This window comes from Sciurus carolinensis, chromosome 3 (assembly GCF_902686445.1).
Source record: "Sciurus carolinensis chromosome 3, mSciCar1.2, whole genome shotgun sequence".
NCBI classification, from domain to species: Eukaryota; Metazoa; Chordata; class Mammalia; order Rodentia; family Sciuridae; genus Sciurus; species Sciurus carolinensis.
Genome location: NC_062215.1, coordinates 33584986 through 33603151, shown reverse-complemented (window position 1 = coordinate 33603151; position 18166 = coordinate 33584986). Strand labels below are relative to the sequence as shown.

The window sequence follows — 18166 nt, the reverse complement described above, 5'->3', positions numbered from 1 at the left end:
AATTATTTCCTGTCTTCTACTACTTTTGCTGTTATTCTGTTCTTTTTCTAGGGCTTTGAGCTGTAATGTTAGGTCATTTAGTTGTTGACTTTTCATTCTTTTCTGGAATGCACTCCATGCAATGAATTTTCCTCTTAGTACCACTTTCATAGTGTCCCAAAGATTTTGATATGTTTTATTGTCATTCTCATTTAAATCTAAGAATTTTTTTCATCTCCTCCCTGATGTTTTTTGTTATCCATGTTTCATTCAATAGCATATTATTTAGTCTCCAGGTGTTGGAGTAATTTCTATTCTTTATGTTGTCATTGATTTCTATTCTTAGTCCATTATGATCTGATAGAACACAAGGCAGTATCTCTATTTTTTTACATTTCCTAAGGGCTGCTTTGTGGCGTAACACATGGTCTATTTTTGAGAAGGTTCCATGTACTGCTGAGAAGAAAGTGAATCCGCTCATTGATGGATGGAATATTCGATATATGTCTATTAAGTCTAGGTTATTGATTGTGTTATTGAGTTCTATGGTTTCTTTGGTTGGTTTTTGTTTGGAATATCTATCTACTGGTTACAGCGGTGCGTTAAAGTCACCCAGAATTATTGTGTTGTGGTCTATGTGATTCCTGCAATTGAGAAGGATTTGTTTGATGTACAGGGATGCACCATTGTTTGGGGCATAAATATTTAGTTTCGTTATATATTTCTGATTTATGGTTCCCTTAAGCAGTATGAAATGTTTCTTTATCCCTTCTGACTAACTTTGGCTTGAAGTCCACTTTATCTGATATAAGGATGGAAATCCCTTCTTTTTTACTGAGTCCATGTGCGTGGTAGGTTTTTTCCCATCCTTTCACCTTCAGTCTGTGGATGTCTTTTTCTATGAGATGAGTCTGTTGCTGGCAGCATATTGTTGGGTCTTTCTTTTTAATCCATTCTGCCAGTCTGTGTCTTTTGATTGATGAATTTAGGCCATTAACGTTCAGGGTTATTATTGAGATACGATTTGTATTTCCAGTCATTTGGCTTATTTTTGGTTTTTAATTTTGCTTGGTTTCTCCTTTGAGTGATTTTTTCCCCAAGGTAGTTCCTCCCTTTCCTGACCGCCATTGTTGTTTTTCATTTCCTCCTCATGGAATATTTTGTTGAGAATATTCTGTAGCGTAGGCTTTCTATTTGTAAATTCTTTTAACTTTTGTTTATCATGGAAGGATTTTATTTCATCTTCAAATCTGAAGGTTAGTTTTGCTGGGTATAGGATTCTTGGTTCTTTCAGAGCTTGGAATATGTTGGTCCAGGCCCTTCTAACTTTTAGAGTCTGGGTTGAGAAGTCGACTGCTATCCGTATTGGTCTCCCCCTATATATAATCTGATGCTGTTCTTGCACGGCCTTCAAAATCCCATCTTTATTTTGAATTTAGGCATTTTCATTATAATGGGCCTTGGTGTGGATCCGTTGTGATTTTGTGCATTTGGTGTTCTGTAAGCCTCTTGTATTTGATTTTCTATTTCATTCTTCAGGTTTGGTTAATTTTCTGCTATTATTTCATTGAATAGGTTGTTCATTCCTTTGGTTTGTATCTCTGTGCCTTCCTCAATCCCAATAATTCTTAAATTTGTTCTTTTCATGATGTCCCATAGTTCTTGGAGATTCTGTTCATGATTTCTTACCATCTTCTCTGTTTGGGCAACTTCATTTTCAAGATTAAATATTTTGTCTTCATTGTCTGAGGTTCTGTCTTCCAAGTGGTCTAGTCTGTTGGTGATGCTTTCCATTGAGTTTTTTATTTGGTTTATTGTTTCCTTCATTTCAGAGTTTTATGTTTGGTTGTTTTTGAGGATCTCTATCTCTTTATTGAAATGATCTTTTGCTTCCTGCAGGTGCTCTTTCAACTTATTGGTATTATCATTCATTGCCTGCATTTGCTCTTATCTCATCCTTTGCTTCACTAATCATCTTAAAATGTATAATCTGAAGTCCTTTTCTGACATTTCTTCTAACATAGTGTCATTGGATTCTATTAATATAGAATCTAGATTTGTTTGGATCATTTTCTTCCCTTGTTTTTTCATGTTGTTCATTTATCTTCCTCTCTAGCAGTGCAGATCTGGGGTATTGCAGATTTCCCTCTATAGGCTTATAGTGACCCTATAGGTTTCCAAAACCCTTTCTTTAAGGGGAGATCAATATTAGCAGTGCCCATTTCAGACAGTATGCAATCCTAGACTAAGTAGCCCCTGTGAGGACAATAACAAAATTGTCATATTAAACAGAATGAGTTCAAATATTATCTTCAGTAAAACAAACAGATTTGCAATAAGGTCTGCAGTTTCTAATGGAGGACAAAGAGGATGCAGAGGGATGTAGAATGTGGCTATTAATGGGAGAAGAAACGAATATACAGAATTTCTAGATAATAGAAAGGGTGAGAGTGTAATCAAAAGAAATTGGATGTTAGCATGCAAAAAAGGGGAGAAAGAGACTGAGGGAACAGGTAAACCAAAGGAAAAGAGAGCAAGAAAAGTAAAGAAATAAAAACTTAAATTTTTTCAATAAGGAGAAAAAAGAAAATGTACAGTATAACAGTCATATAGTAATGAAACCTCCCAGTGTTCAGTAGCCTGATGCATGAGAGGTACCTGACAATGATCTTCAAGCCTCCAACAGGTGTCTCAGGATGGGTTTTGCCCCACCTAAAGATCAGAGCTAAGGCTTCCAGGATTATCCAAGATGGCTGCTCTGGCTTCGAAATGTGTTGGCAAATGGGGAGCTGCAGCTCAGGGTGTGCCCGTGGTCAGCAGGAGGTCCTGGAGGCAGGATGCGGTTTTTCAGGCAGGCATCCTGGAGGTCGGGTGTGTTTGGTGTGGTTGTGGGATCCTGGAGGCTGGTTGCAATCAGTCGGTCTTGGGTCCTGGTGATAGCGCGCAGACAGTTGGTCTGGGGGTCCTGGTGGCAGGGAGCAGTCAGTTGATGTGAGGGCCCCAGAGGTACGGAGTGATTGGTCGGGGTGAGGGATCCTGGAGACGGGGCTCTGTCAAGTCCGGTCAGGGGTCCTTCGGGGCCTGGCTGTTGTCTTAAAATGGCGGCAGCCTCATGTAATCAAACCTGCAGGTACTGTGACAGTGAACTTTCAGGCAACAGCAGGCATTGGTGCTCCACTGGTGGTCTGTGATCAGTTTGCTGACTGTTGTCAGACGATCAGTAGGTGAACCTTGTGCGTTAGGTGATGGGATAGGTGTAAGGCAGGCGATGGACAGGTGAGAGGCAGGCACATGGCGGATGATAGGCGCCTGACAGTGAGCAGTCTGCACTCAAAAAAGGCGTGGATATGCTGGCATACTGCAGGTGATCACAGCAGACAAATGGGGTAAACAGCAGGGGATCGATAAGCAGCAAAAACTGCCTCACCAAGAAACAGATATTATCTGCTCGAAACTGAAGTTACGGAGCGACAAGGAACGCAGTCTCCATCCAGTCCACCATCTTGGATCTCCTCTAGAAAAATATTTTTAAATTAATTTTAAAATCTCATGATGATAAACCTCAAAAGATAATAGAAAGAATATATATGGAAATATAACAAATAAATATATGAAAACATTCACAGCATTGATAAAAGCTACTTTGAAGTATTTGTTTATATAAAATTTATTATGTGGGGTGCTGTTTTATTCCTAATATATTCGTAAACTTTTTTTTTTTAATCCATGGGTTTGAACCCAGGGTCTCACACATGCTAGGCAAATGATCTTTCATGGAGCCCCCTTGGGAAACATTTTTATGAGGAAAATAGGACTCTCAGGCCAGTTGCATTTTCGTGGCCCATTTAGTGTACTGCTGTTTTTGTAAAAATCATAAAATCCTTTCTGAAAGAAGTTTTAATTGTATGTATTCTTATATATACATGTACATATTTATGTTGTGAAATTTTTTCTCAAATGATTAATGACAATATTTTTTACTTTATATTAACAGTCTGTTTTTCAATTTTAGATACGAATATCGTGTAGAGATGGTTCACCAGTCCTGCAATGATCCTACTAAAAATATCATTCGAGAATTTGCATCTGACTTTGAAGTTGGAGAATGTTGGGGCTATAATAGATTTTTCCGTTTGGACTTACTTGCAAATGAAGGATACTTGAATCGACAAAATGATACAGTGATTTTAAGGTAAAAGGAAATATTTGATATTGTGACTTTTATTATTGATGAAATAATATCAAAATTTTAAAGTCCACTTAACTAACAATACTTACCTTACTAGTTTCTTAACTATTTTATTTCAGAAGTCCTAAGTATTCCAATTGTGTAATAAATGTCATAGGCATGTTTAACATCTAGTTATTAATTCCCACGGTAAAGGAAACTATCACAGATTGAGGATCCCTAATCTAAAAATCTGGAATACTCTAAAATCCAAATTTTTTTTGAGTGCCAACATCATGCCCAAAGTGGAAAATTCCACATCTGATATCATGTGAGGAGTCACAGTCAAAATGCAGCCACAGTAAAAATATTGTATAAAATTTACTTCAGCCCATGTGTATAAGGTATAATCTGAGAACAGTAAAGGAACGAATGCCTAGTTTTTTTTCATTTGACAGGATATTTTATATTTGGTGACTGCTTTTACAAACCTACTTTGTTTCTTTCTAGAAAACAAAAAATTAAAAGTAGGAGAATAGAGGGGGTCTGGGGGTATAACTCTGTTAGAACACTTGGCTAACATGCCAAGGTTTGAATTCAATCCCCAACACTATGGAATAAACAAAAAGTTGAGGGGTAGAGATGAAAATTGATGAAAACCAGCATGTAATGCTTGTTCGTGTGTTTTTTGCTAGAAGGAACAGACTATGCAATAGCCCCATTGAACAGACTATGCAATAGCCCCATTTAATGTTGGGGTAGATTCTTTTTAAAATTATTTTTTTCCTGGCACTCAGGCTTGAAACCAGGGGCACTCTACCACTGACTTTTACATCCCCAGCCTTTTTTTTTTTTTTTTTTTTTTTTTTAAACAGTATTTTCCTAAATTGCCCAAACTCCCCTTGAATTTGCAATCCTCCTGCCTTAGCCTCCAGAGTTGCTGGGATTACAGGTGTGCTCCACTGCACTCAGCTTGTTGGGGATAGCTTCTGTATGTCAGAAGTTTTGAGGCATCATTGCATGAAGTTATAATTTAGTGATAATGAGAACTTGAGGATTTTTGTTTTGTTTTGTTTTGTTTATTTTTGTGGTACTGGGAATTGAACCCAAGGGCTCTCTAGTACTGAACTATGCCCCGGCCCTTTTATTTTTAATGATTTTGAGACAGGGTCTCACTAAGTTTCTGATGTTAGGCTCAAACTTGAGATCCTCCTGCCTCAGTCTCTGGGATTACAGGCATGCACCAGTACCAAGGCAGGCCGAGAACCCGAATTTTTAAAGGAGATTCAGATGGTTGGAACTGAGAAGTTCCAGAGTATTTAATGGTTTAGAAAGTTTTCATCAAAAGAAAATTTTCCCTAATTTCTCTTATTCTGAATTTTTTTTCCTTAACAAAAAGTTGAGTTGTCACTATGTCATCCTTTACAATTATGTCTTCTTCCTATCTTTTCTGGGAGAATAAAAAAGTGAAAAAAAGGATATGATTTTTGGTGTAGAAAAAAAAATTATTTTTTGTATTTTCTTTTAGGGACTTTATTTGCATTCTGCTTCATAATGTTTCCAAATTTTGTTTTATTCTTTTAATTATTCACAGAGAAAAATAATATTTTTATTCCCTTTTTTTTGGTCCTAGGGATTAAACCTGGGTACCCTTTACCACTGAGCTACATCCCCATCCCTTTTTATTTTTTGAGACAAAATCTCAATTATTAACAGCATTGGGGATTAAACCCAGGGGAACTGTCCCACTGAGCTACATTTCCAGCCCTTAAATTTTGAAACAGGGTCTTGCAAAATAGCTTAGGGTGGTGTCTAACTTGCATTTCTCTTGCCTCAGTTTTCCAAGTCACTGGGATTATGAAGTGTGCCACCATACCCAGCTTCACCAAGAGAAATAATTTGTTGCTCTTTTATGCTTAAATCACAGAATCACAAAATTATTCAAATATCAGTTTACTAGCCTACTAAAGAGCCATGTGTTACAGTAATGTGGAATCTTTCTGATGGCAATCTGTGTGAGATTTTTGGTTTTTAATGTAATTCAAACTGATCTCTAGTATTAATTTAGGCCAGCCCTGTTTAGAACAAAGCCTTTATTTAGAGATGATATATTAGTATAGAAACAGATTCCTGTGATGTTTAATTATCATTTACATAGCAGTGTATGTGGAGTCTATACCATGTACCTGGCACTGGGCTGATAATACAAAAGGAATTAAACATGATTTTTGTTCTCAAGGAATGCAGAATGGGTAAATAAAAACAAAATGTACTGTTTTATAAAATAATGCTGTAATAGCAATATAAGTAAATTCCTATAGTGTTCATGGGGAGGGGATTTTAATTATCCTGTTATTCTTCATATTTATTTAATGAAAGATTGTTCAGAATTTTTTTCTTTTGATACTGGAGATTGAACCCATATATGCTTTATATGTACGTATTAGAACTTCATATGTACTTATTAGAAAGTTATTTAAACCTTTTCTGTAACTAAATATGTGTCTGTTTATTTTATTCTTTCATTAAAAGAGGAACATTTTCCTGTTGCTTCCTTTTGTTTTAATGGCACATACGGTAAAAATAATGCGAAGCCAGGGGTGCTCAACCGCTGAATCATAGCCCTGGCCCTTTTTGTATTTTATTTTGAGACAGTCACTACGTTACCTGCAGCGTCACTAAGTTGCTGAGGCTAGCTTTGAACTTGTAATCCTCCTGCCTCAGTGTCCCAAACATCTGAGATTACAGGCATGGGCCACCGTCCCAGGCTCAAAGAAAATACTTTTTAGAAGTTCTTACTAATATGTTACCCATTGCTACTATCTAGGCAGTCTCTACTTATAATGGTGGTTGCATGAATATCCTTGACTTAAATTGGATACTTGCTGCAATTAGCTACTAGTTGGATTTTATACTTAGTGTTATTGACCAAGGGGGTGGTGGAAACCGGAATGGTAGTTGTGTTCACTTTCCATTCCTGTAGCAAGTATCTGAGATAACTTAGAAAAGTTTTATTTTGGCTTAGTTTTGGAGGTTTCAGACCATGATCAGTTGGCCTAATTGCTTTGGTCATGTGTTGAGGCACACATCATGGCAGAAGCATGTGGTAAAGTAAATCTGGTCATCTCATGACTAGGACATGAAAAAGAAGGATGGAGGAGGGGCTGGAGTCCCAATATCACTATCATTGACTGCATGCCCTCAATGATGTGAACTCCTTCCAATACTGCCACTCTGGGCCAGAAGCCTTCGACATGTGAGCCTTTTGGGGGACATTTAAGATCCAAACTACAGCACTAGGGGAAGGGCTGCAAGGAGTGAGAAAGACTTACAAATTGGCCTTACTTCATGGTTCTTTCTTCAAAAAAAAAAAAAAAAAAAAAAGAAAAATCATTACATGTATATTGCATTTTTTTCCTCTTGTAAATGCAGCCATATTTGGCTCTATAACAAAGGTAGACATTTGTTTCATTTAAGGATTTAAAAAATACAAATAAAGATACATTAAGATCTTATTTATCCAATAATATGATTTAATGTGAATTCTTGTTTTTTTCCTAATCTAGCTAAAATATGTTATATTGTGATATGGGGATTTTTAAATTATAAACTATCTAGAGGGGTTGAAGATAGTAGTTTAGTTACAACATGCTACTCTTTAGGGGACAGTAAATCCATCCTGGGTATCTTAAGACAGTGAGTTTTCTTGAGTGATGGGAAATACAGAGTAGCACTTAAATTGAACTTTATTTTGCTAGGGCTTGACCTAGACAATAAAGGTAAGTAAGTATTGTTTCTGCCTGTATAGTGTGGTCCTCTTCTTCCCTACTCATGAGCACCATTTTATTGGAGCTATATTATTAAAATATGTGTTATTTCTAGAAACGTACAGTTTGAGTTTAGTCAGCTGAGTTTTTAGAATCTTTGTTGTTCCGATTTGTTCACTATTCATGTAAATGCTGAATACAAGGAGCTCTAGTTCATTTGGATTTTGGCCTTACAACATAATAAAATATTGTGGAATTTATAGTTACAGATTCAAGGCTAGACTGCTAATATTTTACTATTGGGATTATTTTTCATGTGGAGCAATTCTTTTAAGGTTTCAGGTTCGTTCACCAACTTTTTTTCAAAAATGTCGGGATCAGCATTGGTATATCACTCAGTTGGAAGCTGCACAGACTAGTTACATCCAACAAATAAACAATCTTAAAGAGGTAAGGAAATAACATCTACTTCTGGCTTAGTGTTTCATACTGTCATTTTTGCCTGTACATTGGAATTAGATTTTGCATATTTAATGCTTTCTATAATTTTATAGAAAAAAATCCAGTTATCCTGTTTCCTATCATTTTTGAGCCTCTAGGTTCTGTTCTTTCCCAGTTTGATAGCCACTAGCCACATTTGACTGTGTCAGTTTAACTTAATTAAAATTAAAGACACAGTGACTTAATTGCAGTGGCCACATTTCAAATGCCTGTGTTAGGCATTGCAAATATAGATGATTTCTTTTATTGCTTAAAGTTGTATTACATATCACTAATTGGAAAAAAATTAAACTAAAAAAAATAGGGACTGGGGTTGTGGCTCAGTGGTAGAGCGCTTGCCTAGCATGTGAGAGGCACTGGGTTCGATCCTTAGCACCACATAAAAATAAGTAAAATGGGGGTATTATGTCCGTCCACAACTTAAAAAAAAAAAAAAAAAAAAAAAAAAAAAAAAAAAAAAAAAAGTCGTATTGCGTAGTGTTGTAGTGTTGTTCCTGTTTGAGGTAAACTCTGTTTCTCTCGGTGACAAAGGTAATTCTCCTCCACAATTTGTCTTGGATTTAAAGGATTCAAAGCTATAGAATAATTGAAAGTTGTCCCACCTTGAACTCTAACTTTGGTCGAATGAGTCCTAAGGAAGATCGATTAATGAGTTTTTATTTTTACATTGATGAAATCCTGTGAGGAATTTTTCCTTTCCTTGATGGGAATTTAGGATGGGGCAGGAGGTTTGGGGAATCCTTAATAGACAAAAGAGGAAAACATGAACCCTACATACTTTTGGAGATTTTCCTGTTAAGTGTATTTTAAACTGATGGGACTGGCTATGTAGCTTAGTGACAGAGCACATACTTAGTGTATGCAAGGTCTTGGGTTCAGTCAGCACTGAGAAAAAGAAAGAATAAAAACTAACCTGTATTCACACAGTTTGTAATGATTATGTTGCTTGGAGGAGAATAAATACATTTATCTTTGCCCTAGAGTTTTTTCCCCCACAAACAAAAGGCAGAAGGGAGCGAAAGACTTCAAAAAATAGTTTTAGGAAATTGGGCACACCCTTGTGATCCCTACAACTTAGGAATCTGAGGCAGAAGGATTGCAAGTTCCAAGCCAGCCTTAGCAACTTAGACCCTGTCTCAAAAAAAAAAAAAAAAAAAAAAAAAAATTGAAAAGGGTTAGGGATGTTGTTCAGTGGTTAAGTGCTGATGGGTTCAATTCCCAGTACCAAAAAAAGAGGAAAGAAAATAAAGTTTTAGGAACATCTAAAATCATTTTTTAAATTTATTCTTTTTAAATATACATGACAGTAGAGTGTATTTTGATGTATTATACATACATCGAATATAACTTCCCATACTTGTGGTTGTACATGATGTGTTTTACGCTGGTCGTGTATTCATATATGAACATAGGAAAGTTATGTCCAGTTCATTCTACCGTCTTTCCTATTCCCATCTCTCCTCCTTCCCTTCATTCCCCTTTATCTAATACAGCGAACTTCTTTCTATTCTTCCCTCCCCACCCCTTTATTGTGTGTTAACATCCACAAATCAAAGAGATCATTCGGCCTTTGGTGTTTGGGGATTGGCTTATATCACTTAGCATGATAGTCTCCAGTTCCATCCATTTATCAGCAAATGCCATAATTTCATTGTTCTTTATGGACGAGTAATATTCCATTGTGTGTGTGTACATACACACCCATTTTCTTTATTCGTTCATCTGTTGAAGGGCACCTAGGTTGGTTCCATAGCTTAACTGTTGCGAATTGAGTTGTTATAAACATTGATGGGGCGGTGTCACTATAGTAAGCTGATTTTAAGTCCATTAGGTATAGGCCGAGGAGTGGGATAACTGGATCAAATGGTGGTTCCATTCCAAGTTTTCTGAGGAATCTTCATGCTGCTTTCCAGAGTGTTTGGACCAATTTGTAGTCTCATCAGCAATGTATGAGTATACCTTTTCCCATCACATCCTCACCAGCGTTTATTGTTACTTGTATTCTTGATACTTCCTATTCTGATGGGAGTGATATGAAATTTCAGTGTAGTCTTAATATTCATTTCTTTAATGGGTAGAGATGTTGAACATCTTTTCATGTATTTCTTGATTGTGTCCTTTGCTGTGAAGAAGATTTTTAGTTTGACACTGTCCAGTTGATTGATTCTTGATTTTACTTCTTGGGCTTTAGGAGTCTTACTGAGGAATTTGCTTGCTAAGCTGATGTGATGGAGAATTGGGCCTAATTTTTCTTCATTTTGGCACAGGGTCTCTGGTCTAGTGCTAGGTCAATCCACTTTGAGTTAAATTTTATATAGGGTGAGAGATAGGGGTTTAATTTCATTTGGCTACATATGGATTTCCAATTTCCTACTACCATTTGTTGAAGAAGTTCTTTTCTCCGGTGTATGTTGATGGTGCCTTTATGTAGTATTAGATAACTGTATTTATGTGGGTCTGTCTTGTGTACTCTGTGTCATTGGTCTTCATGTCTGTTTTGGTGTCAATACCATTTTTGTAAACCATAACTATGTAATATAATTTAAAGTTGGATTTTGTGATACCTCCTGCTTCACTTCTTGCCAAGGATTGCTTTGGCTGTTCTGGGCCTCTTATTTTTCCAAATGAATTTCATGACTGCTTTTTGTATTTTATGAATTTAAATAGGAATAGCATTTAATCTGTATATCACTTTTGGTAGTATGGCCATTTTGACAGTAAAATTCTACCTATCCAAGAACATGAATTATAGAGGTCTTTTACCTTTTTTGTTAGATTAATTCCCAAGTTTTTTTTCTTGAGGCTATTGTGAAAGGCATAGTTTTCCTTATTTCTCTTTCAGTTGATAAATCACTGACATATAGAAGCTCAATTGATTTATGGATGTTAATTTTATATACTACTTCTTTGCCGAGTTCATATATGAGTTCTAGAAGTTTTCTGGTGGAGTTTTTTGGGTCTTCTAAATATAGAATCATGTCATTGGCAATAAGGATAGTTTGAGTTCTTCTTTTCCTATTTGTATGCCTTTAATTCCTTTTTTCTGCCTACTTGATTTGGCTAGAGTTTCAAGGACTATGTTGAAGCTTGTCTCTTTAGAGGAAATGCCAGTTTTTAGAGGGAATGCTGTCAGTTTTTCCCCGCTTAGAATGATGTTGCCTTGGGTATAACATATAGCTTTTGTAATGTTAAGGTATGTTCCTACTATCCCTAGTTTTTCTAATGTTTTGAACATGAATGGATGCTGTATTTTATCAAATCCTTTTTCTGCACCTAGATTCATTTTTTAACTTGAAACTATTTTTTTCTATGCCAGTGAGGCACTGCTTAGAACTAATGTTAATGCTGTTCTTGTTTTAAAAGAGACTTACCATTGAGCTGTCTCGAACTCAGAAATCAAGAGATTTGTCACCACCAGATAATCATCTCAGTCCCCAAAATGATGACACTCCAGAGTCGCGAGCTAAGAAATCTGGGTCCTGCTCTGACATGCTTCTTGAAGGTGGTCCTACTACAGCTTCTGTAAGAGAGGCCAAAGAGGATGAAGAAGATGAGGAGAAGATTCAAAATGAAGATTATCATGTAATAATTAGGCCAGTTTTTGACTTATAAGAGAAATGATACAATCATGGTTTCAAGCTATAAGGGAAACATTGTGCTAATCTTGCCCATTAATTTTTACTTTTGTACATGTTCTATAATATTAATGTTTGAGTCAGAAGTGGTTGAGCGTTTCAGAATTCTAAGAATTAATTTGTTATAGAAAACTATATTGTATGAAAATAGACTGCTGTACATTTCAGAAACTATAAACTATGTAAGTTGTGGATTTTAATGTGTTCTGTTTTCATTTGCTGAAACTACTATCTTATCATTGCATGTCAGTAGAATTATTAAGGATTTGGAGATAACCATTTTGTCCCAGCTAAAAACAACCAGAGAAAGAATTCAAGAAGTATTTAGTATTTTTATATAGTTAAGACAATATACAGAAAGAAACAAGATTTTTTTTGAAGTTTTTAATTTTGAGATGGGAAACTTGATTTTTTTTTTTTTTTTTTTATTAAAATGAAGTAGCCAGTTGGGAGAGAGACTAGATGACAAAGTTAAACACATTGATGACCTAAGGAGATAACAAGGGTTAAAATGAAACCATTAAATTTTGATAGATTGACTAAAAGAAAAGGTGGAGTTTGTAGGTAAAGATAACCGAAAGATGGAGACATTTATGTGTATTATTTGTGTGTATTTTTTCTATGCAGATAATAAAGTTAGTTTGCCTTTGAGGGATGGTTTGAAATATTACTTTGTAGGAGGATTGCTAGAAAGTTGACATGGACTATATGAAACATTTCCAGTTCCATTGAGGACCTAGCTACAATTGATAACCACATATTAAACCAGTTGGTGTACTTGTGTGATTTTTCTCTACCAGACTCAGCAGTAAGGGTACAGGGGCAGAGAATAGAATTCTTTCATGATCTGGATTGGATGATCAACAGATTGAAAACATTTGCAACATAATTCTTCTTTTCTTTGCCTTATTCTAGAATGAGCTTTCAGATGGAGATCTGGATCTGGATCTAGTTGGTGAAGATGAAGTGAATCACCTTGATGGCAGCAGTTCTTCTGCCAGTTCTACAGCAACAAGTAACACAGAAGAAAATGATATTGATGAAGAAACTATGTGAGTGACCCATATTACCTACCACTTATGAAGCATCTAAGTGGTAATTTTTAGAAACATTGATAACTTAGTGGTGATGTTCAGCATTTTTTTCTAGTTATGCTATATCTTCTATAATTAAAGGAACTTGAAGGAAATAATAAATCAGCATACAGCTTTCATCCCATCCCTAGGTTCTAAATCAGGAGTTTCGGGTTTTGTTTTAACTTTTAACTTTTCATTTTGAAATTATTTAATACTTAAGAAAACTTATAAAATCTTATTTAGTTTCCATATTCCTTTTATATGGATTAATTCCCAAATGTTAGTATTTTGTTTTATTATATATTTTTTGTACATAACTTTTTTGAGATACTTGAGATTAAGTGAATATATTTTTCCTTGTGTACTTAAGAATGTTTCTTACATAACTGCAGTGCAGTCATTAAACTCAGGAAATTAATACTGTGGTACTGTAACCTCTTAAAATTTTGTCAGTAGTGTCCTTTGTCTGGTCCAGGATTCTACCCTGGACTACATTTGCATTTAGTTGTTAAATCTCTTTAATCTTCTTATGTCTTAGTTACTGTGTTTTTTCCCTTCATTACTGATGTGAAATACAGAGTAATTTGTGTGTGTGTGTGTGTGTGTGTGTCCCTTTGTGCTGGGCATCAAACCCAGAGTCTTAAGAATGCTAGGCAGCACTCTCTTCAGTGGAACCACATCCCCACACCTCAGAGTAGGTATTTTGTAGAAAGTCCCTCAATTTGGATTTGTCTGTTTCCTCATGACTAGATTGAGTTGTGCTCTTTTGGTAGAAATACTACTGAAGTCATGATGTATCTTTTTCTGTCCATCATGAATGGAGTCACCCATGATATTAATCTGTCACATTACTGATGATTTAATTCAGATCATTTGATTTAGGTATCGTCCCCCAGGTTTCTCCACTCTAGTATTACTTTTCCTTTTGTAATTAATATCTCATAGGTGCTTTTTATAGAGGCAATGTATATCCTGTTTCTAACATCCCTTGATGATTCTTACTTGGAAAAGGTTACTGTGTGATTGCCAGTGATGATTTTCTAATTTCATTATTCCTTCTGCACTCAATAATGGAATTCTAGGAAGAATTAAGGAAGAGCTTGTTCCTCTGCCCCATTAATTGACTGATATATTAATTTCATTAGTATCAATACTTATGTTATAAAATGATTTTAATTCCTTACTATCATTTATTTCATTGCTCAGATTATTATACATTTGGCCAATGGTAACCTGTTACAGCTAGATCCTGTGTTCTTGTAGTATATCTCCATAATTTTTAAAGCACCCCAGATTCATCTTGTACTTTCTCTGTCTCAGCCCTGTATCAGCTGTTAAACAAGAGTTCAGATGAGATGGATTTTGGTTTGTTGTTTTGTATTTTTGTGGTACTTGGGATTTGACCCAAGGGTTTCCCATATGCTGTGCAAGTGCTCTACCCCTGAGTTACATTCCAGCCTCAGATGAGAGGGTGTTTTTTCTTTGTGGTATTGGAGATTGAACTCAGGGGCACTCTATCACTGAGCTATATCCCCAACCCTTTTATTTTTTTTTATTTTTGATATAGGGTCCCACTAAGTTGCCAAGAATGGCCTCAAATTTGCAATCCTCCTGCCTTAGCTTCCCACTTCCCAAATTGCTGGGATTACAGACCATCACACTCAACCCCAGATGAGACTTTTAACATCCTATTTGGCTCCACTTCATTCTCATAAAATTGGTTCCTCAAAATAGACCTTTTTTTTTTTTTTTTTTTTTAACCTTTAGCATATATAACAAGTTGTCTAAAAGGGGTTAGCTATTTAAAATATGAAGCCTACATACTTAAGTTCCTAAATTAGAAGTCATTATTATTGTGAGATTTTTCTTAGATAACTAGAACTGATTGATTTGAATCAACACGAAAAATTTACAGTTTATTATTTAATAGAACTTTCTATGATGTGAAATCCAACTTGCTAACAGATTAAATATGCAATCAAATCTGAATTACTACTTTGTGATGGCTCTTGGCTTTTTTCCAAGATTGTTCTTAAGGCAGTTGGGTTTTATGTAAAACTTGATTCAAAATCTTTCTAATATTGTTTTGTGTTCTGTTTACATACATTCATCTATAGTAATATCTTAATTCAACTTATATAATTCATAGAAATAACAGCACAGGGTAATTTTCCTTCCTTTAATAGATTCACTTACATTCATTCATATTCTCTGCCCCGGTACTAGGGATTGAATCTATTACCTCCTGCATGCTAAGCAAGTGCGCTACCGCTGAGCTATACTCCCAGCCGTTCTTGCTTTTAGAAAGAGGAAATAGGCATATAGTCTATTTGAATAGTGATTATTTTCAACTTTTTTAACTGGAAAAAATATTCATTTCTTTCCTTTTTTTTTTTTTTTTTTCCCTCAACTTTCTCCCTTCATGGTTTTTCTGAAATAATATTATTTATTTTTTCCTGACATTTAATTTTTTTTTATTTTGAGATAATTATAGGTTCACTTGCAGTTATAAGAAATAATAAAAGAGATTCATTATGCTTTACACAGTTTTCTCCAGTGGAGCATCTTGTATAACCGTAGTACATCCCCACAGAATGTTGACTGTGATATAAATAGAATGTAAAACATCTTCTTCAACATATGAATTCTTCCTGCTTCTTTTTTATAGTCACATCAACTTTTCTACCCACCTCAGCTTTCTCTCTAACTCCTGGTAGCCATTCATTTAAAGGTTCCCCACCTTTTTTTTTTTTCTTTCCCTTTTTTTTTTTTCCCTTTATTGTAAACAAATGGGGTACAACTTGTTTCTCTGTACATGAAGTAGAGGCATACCATTTGTGTAATCATACATTTACGGTAATAGTGTTTGATTCATTGTTATTTTTTCCTTCCCTCTCACCCCTCTTTTCTCTCTATACAGTCCCTCCTTCCTCCCTTTCTGCCTCCCTCCCACCCCCCCATTGTGTATCATCATCTGCTTATCAGCGAGATCATTAGTCCTTTGGTTTTTTGAGATTGGCTTATCTCACTTAGCATGATATTTTCTAATTTCATCCATTTGCCTGCACATGCCATAATTTTATTATTCTTTATGACTGAGTAATATTCCATTGTATACATATACCACAGTTTCTTTATCCATTCATCAATTGAGGGGCATCTAGGTTGGTTCCACAATCTGGCTATTGTGAGTTGAGCTGCTATGAACATTGATGTGTCTGTATCTCTGTAGTTTGCTGATTTTAAGTCCTTTGGGTATAGGCCGAGGAGTGGGATAGCTGGGTCAAATGGTGGGTCCATTCCAGGTTTTCTAAGGAATCTCCACACTGCTTTCCAGAGTGGCTGCGCTAATTTGCAGCCCCACCAATGTATGAGTGTACCTCTTCCCCCACATCCTCTCCAACACCTATTGTTGCTTGTATTCTTGATAATTGCCATTCTATTTGGGGTGAGATGGAATGTTAGTGTAAGTTTTGATTTGCGTTTTTCTTATTACTAGAGATGTTGAACATTTTTTCATATGTTTGTTGATTGCTTATACATCTTCTGTGAAGCGTCTGTTCATATCCTTAGCCCATTTGTTGATTGGGTTATTTGTATTCTTCGTGTAGAGTTTTTTGAGTTCTTTATATATTCTGGAAATTAGTGTCAATCTGAAGTATGAGTGGCAAAGACATTCTCCCACTCTGTAGGCTCTCTCTTCACATTGCTGATAGAATCCTTTGCTGAAAGAAAGCTTTTTAGTTTGAAGCTATCCCAGTTATTGATTCTTGCTTTTATTTCTTGTGCTATGGGAGTCCTGTTAAGGAAGTCTGATCCTAAGCTGACAAGTTGAAGATTTGGACCTACTTTTTCTTCTATAAGATGCAGGGTTTCTGGTCTGATTCCAAGGTCCTTGATCCATTTTGAGTTGATTTTTGTGCAGGGTGAGAGATAGGGATTTAGTTTCATTCTGTTGCATATGGATTTCCAGTTTTCCCAGCACCATTTGTTGAAGAGGCTATCTTTTCTCCATTGCATATTTTTGGCACCTTTGTCTAGTATGAGAAAACTGTATTTATTTGGGTCTGTGTCCATGTCCTCTATTCTGTACCATTGATCTACCTGTCTATTTTGGTGCCAATACCATGCCATTTTTGTTACTATTGCTTTGTAGTATAGTTGAAGTTCTGGTAAAGGTTTCCCACTTTAAGAGTCTTATTTAAGTGGGTAAATAAATAAGTAGCCTTAAAGGATTGACTTCTTTGTCTTAACATAGTTCTCTGAAGATTACATTCAGGTTATGGTATATATTAATAGTTTATTTCTATTTATTGCTGAGTAGTATTTTCTGTTGTGGATGTTCTACAGTTTGTTCAGCCATTCACCTATTGAAGGTCATCTAGAAAGTTTCCAGGTTTTGGCTATATTCTGAATAAAGCTACTATAAACATCTGTGCACAGGTGTTTTTGTTTGTTTGTTTTGGTACCAGGGATTAAATCCAGAAATGCTTAACCACTGAACCACATCCCCAGCCCTTTTTTATTTTTTATTTTTTTGAGACAGGGTCTTCCTAAGTTGCTTAGGGCCTCTGTGAGTTGTTGAGACTAGTCTCGAACTTGTAATCCTCCTTCCTGAGCCTCCTGAGTAGCTGGGATTATAGGATTACACCAGTGTGCTGAGCCCATGCCCAGGTTTTTATGTCAACATAATTCTTAATTTCTCTGGGATAAATGTACTGCTGGATTATATGATAATTGTGTGTTTAGTTTTAAAGAAAATGTCAGTTTTCTAGATTGGCTGTACTATTTTACATTTCCTCTGGAAGTGTTATGAGTGATCCAGTCTGGATCCTCATGAGGTTTTATATTTTCCCTAGTTTTTATTGAATATTGAGGGTGGTATTTTGTTACATGTGAGTTTTGGATCTACTCAGAGGGTCTTTTTTTTTTTTTTTTTTTTTTTTTTTTTTAATTCTACTGAAAAGGTGTATTATAATTCCTTTTATATATTGTTGGATCCATTTGCTAGTATTTTGTTTGTGTTCTTAATGTGTTTTA

At 35.6% G+C, this 18166-nt stretch overlaps 1 protein-coding gene across 7 annotated transcripts in view; it reads left to right on the top strand.

Moving 5' to 3' along the window:
• Nucleotides 1-18166, top strand: part of Trim37 (tripartite motif containing 37) — a 180169-nt gene that overhangs the window by 66685 nt on the left and 95318 nt on the right. For all 7 annotated transcript variants that reach the window (XM_047542823.1, XM_047542821.1, XM_047542826.1 and 4 more), the window contains 4 exons: nucleotides 3992-4171; nucleotides 8250-8364; nucleotides 11779-11997; nucleotides 12966-13102. In XM_047542823.1, coding sequence (XP_047398779.1) covers nucleotides 3992-4171; nucleotides 8250-8364; nucleotides 11779-11997; nucleotides 12966-13102 — 651 coding nt within the window. The remainder of the gene's footprint in view (nucleotides 1-3991; nucleotides 4172-8249; nucleotides 8365-11778; nucleotides 11998-12965; nucleotides 13103-18166) is intronic.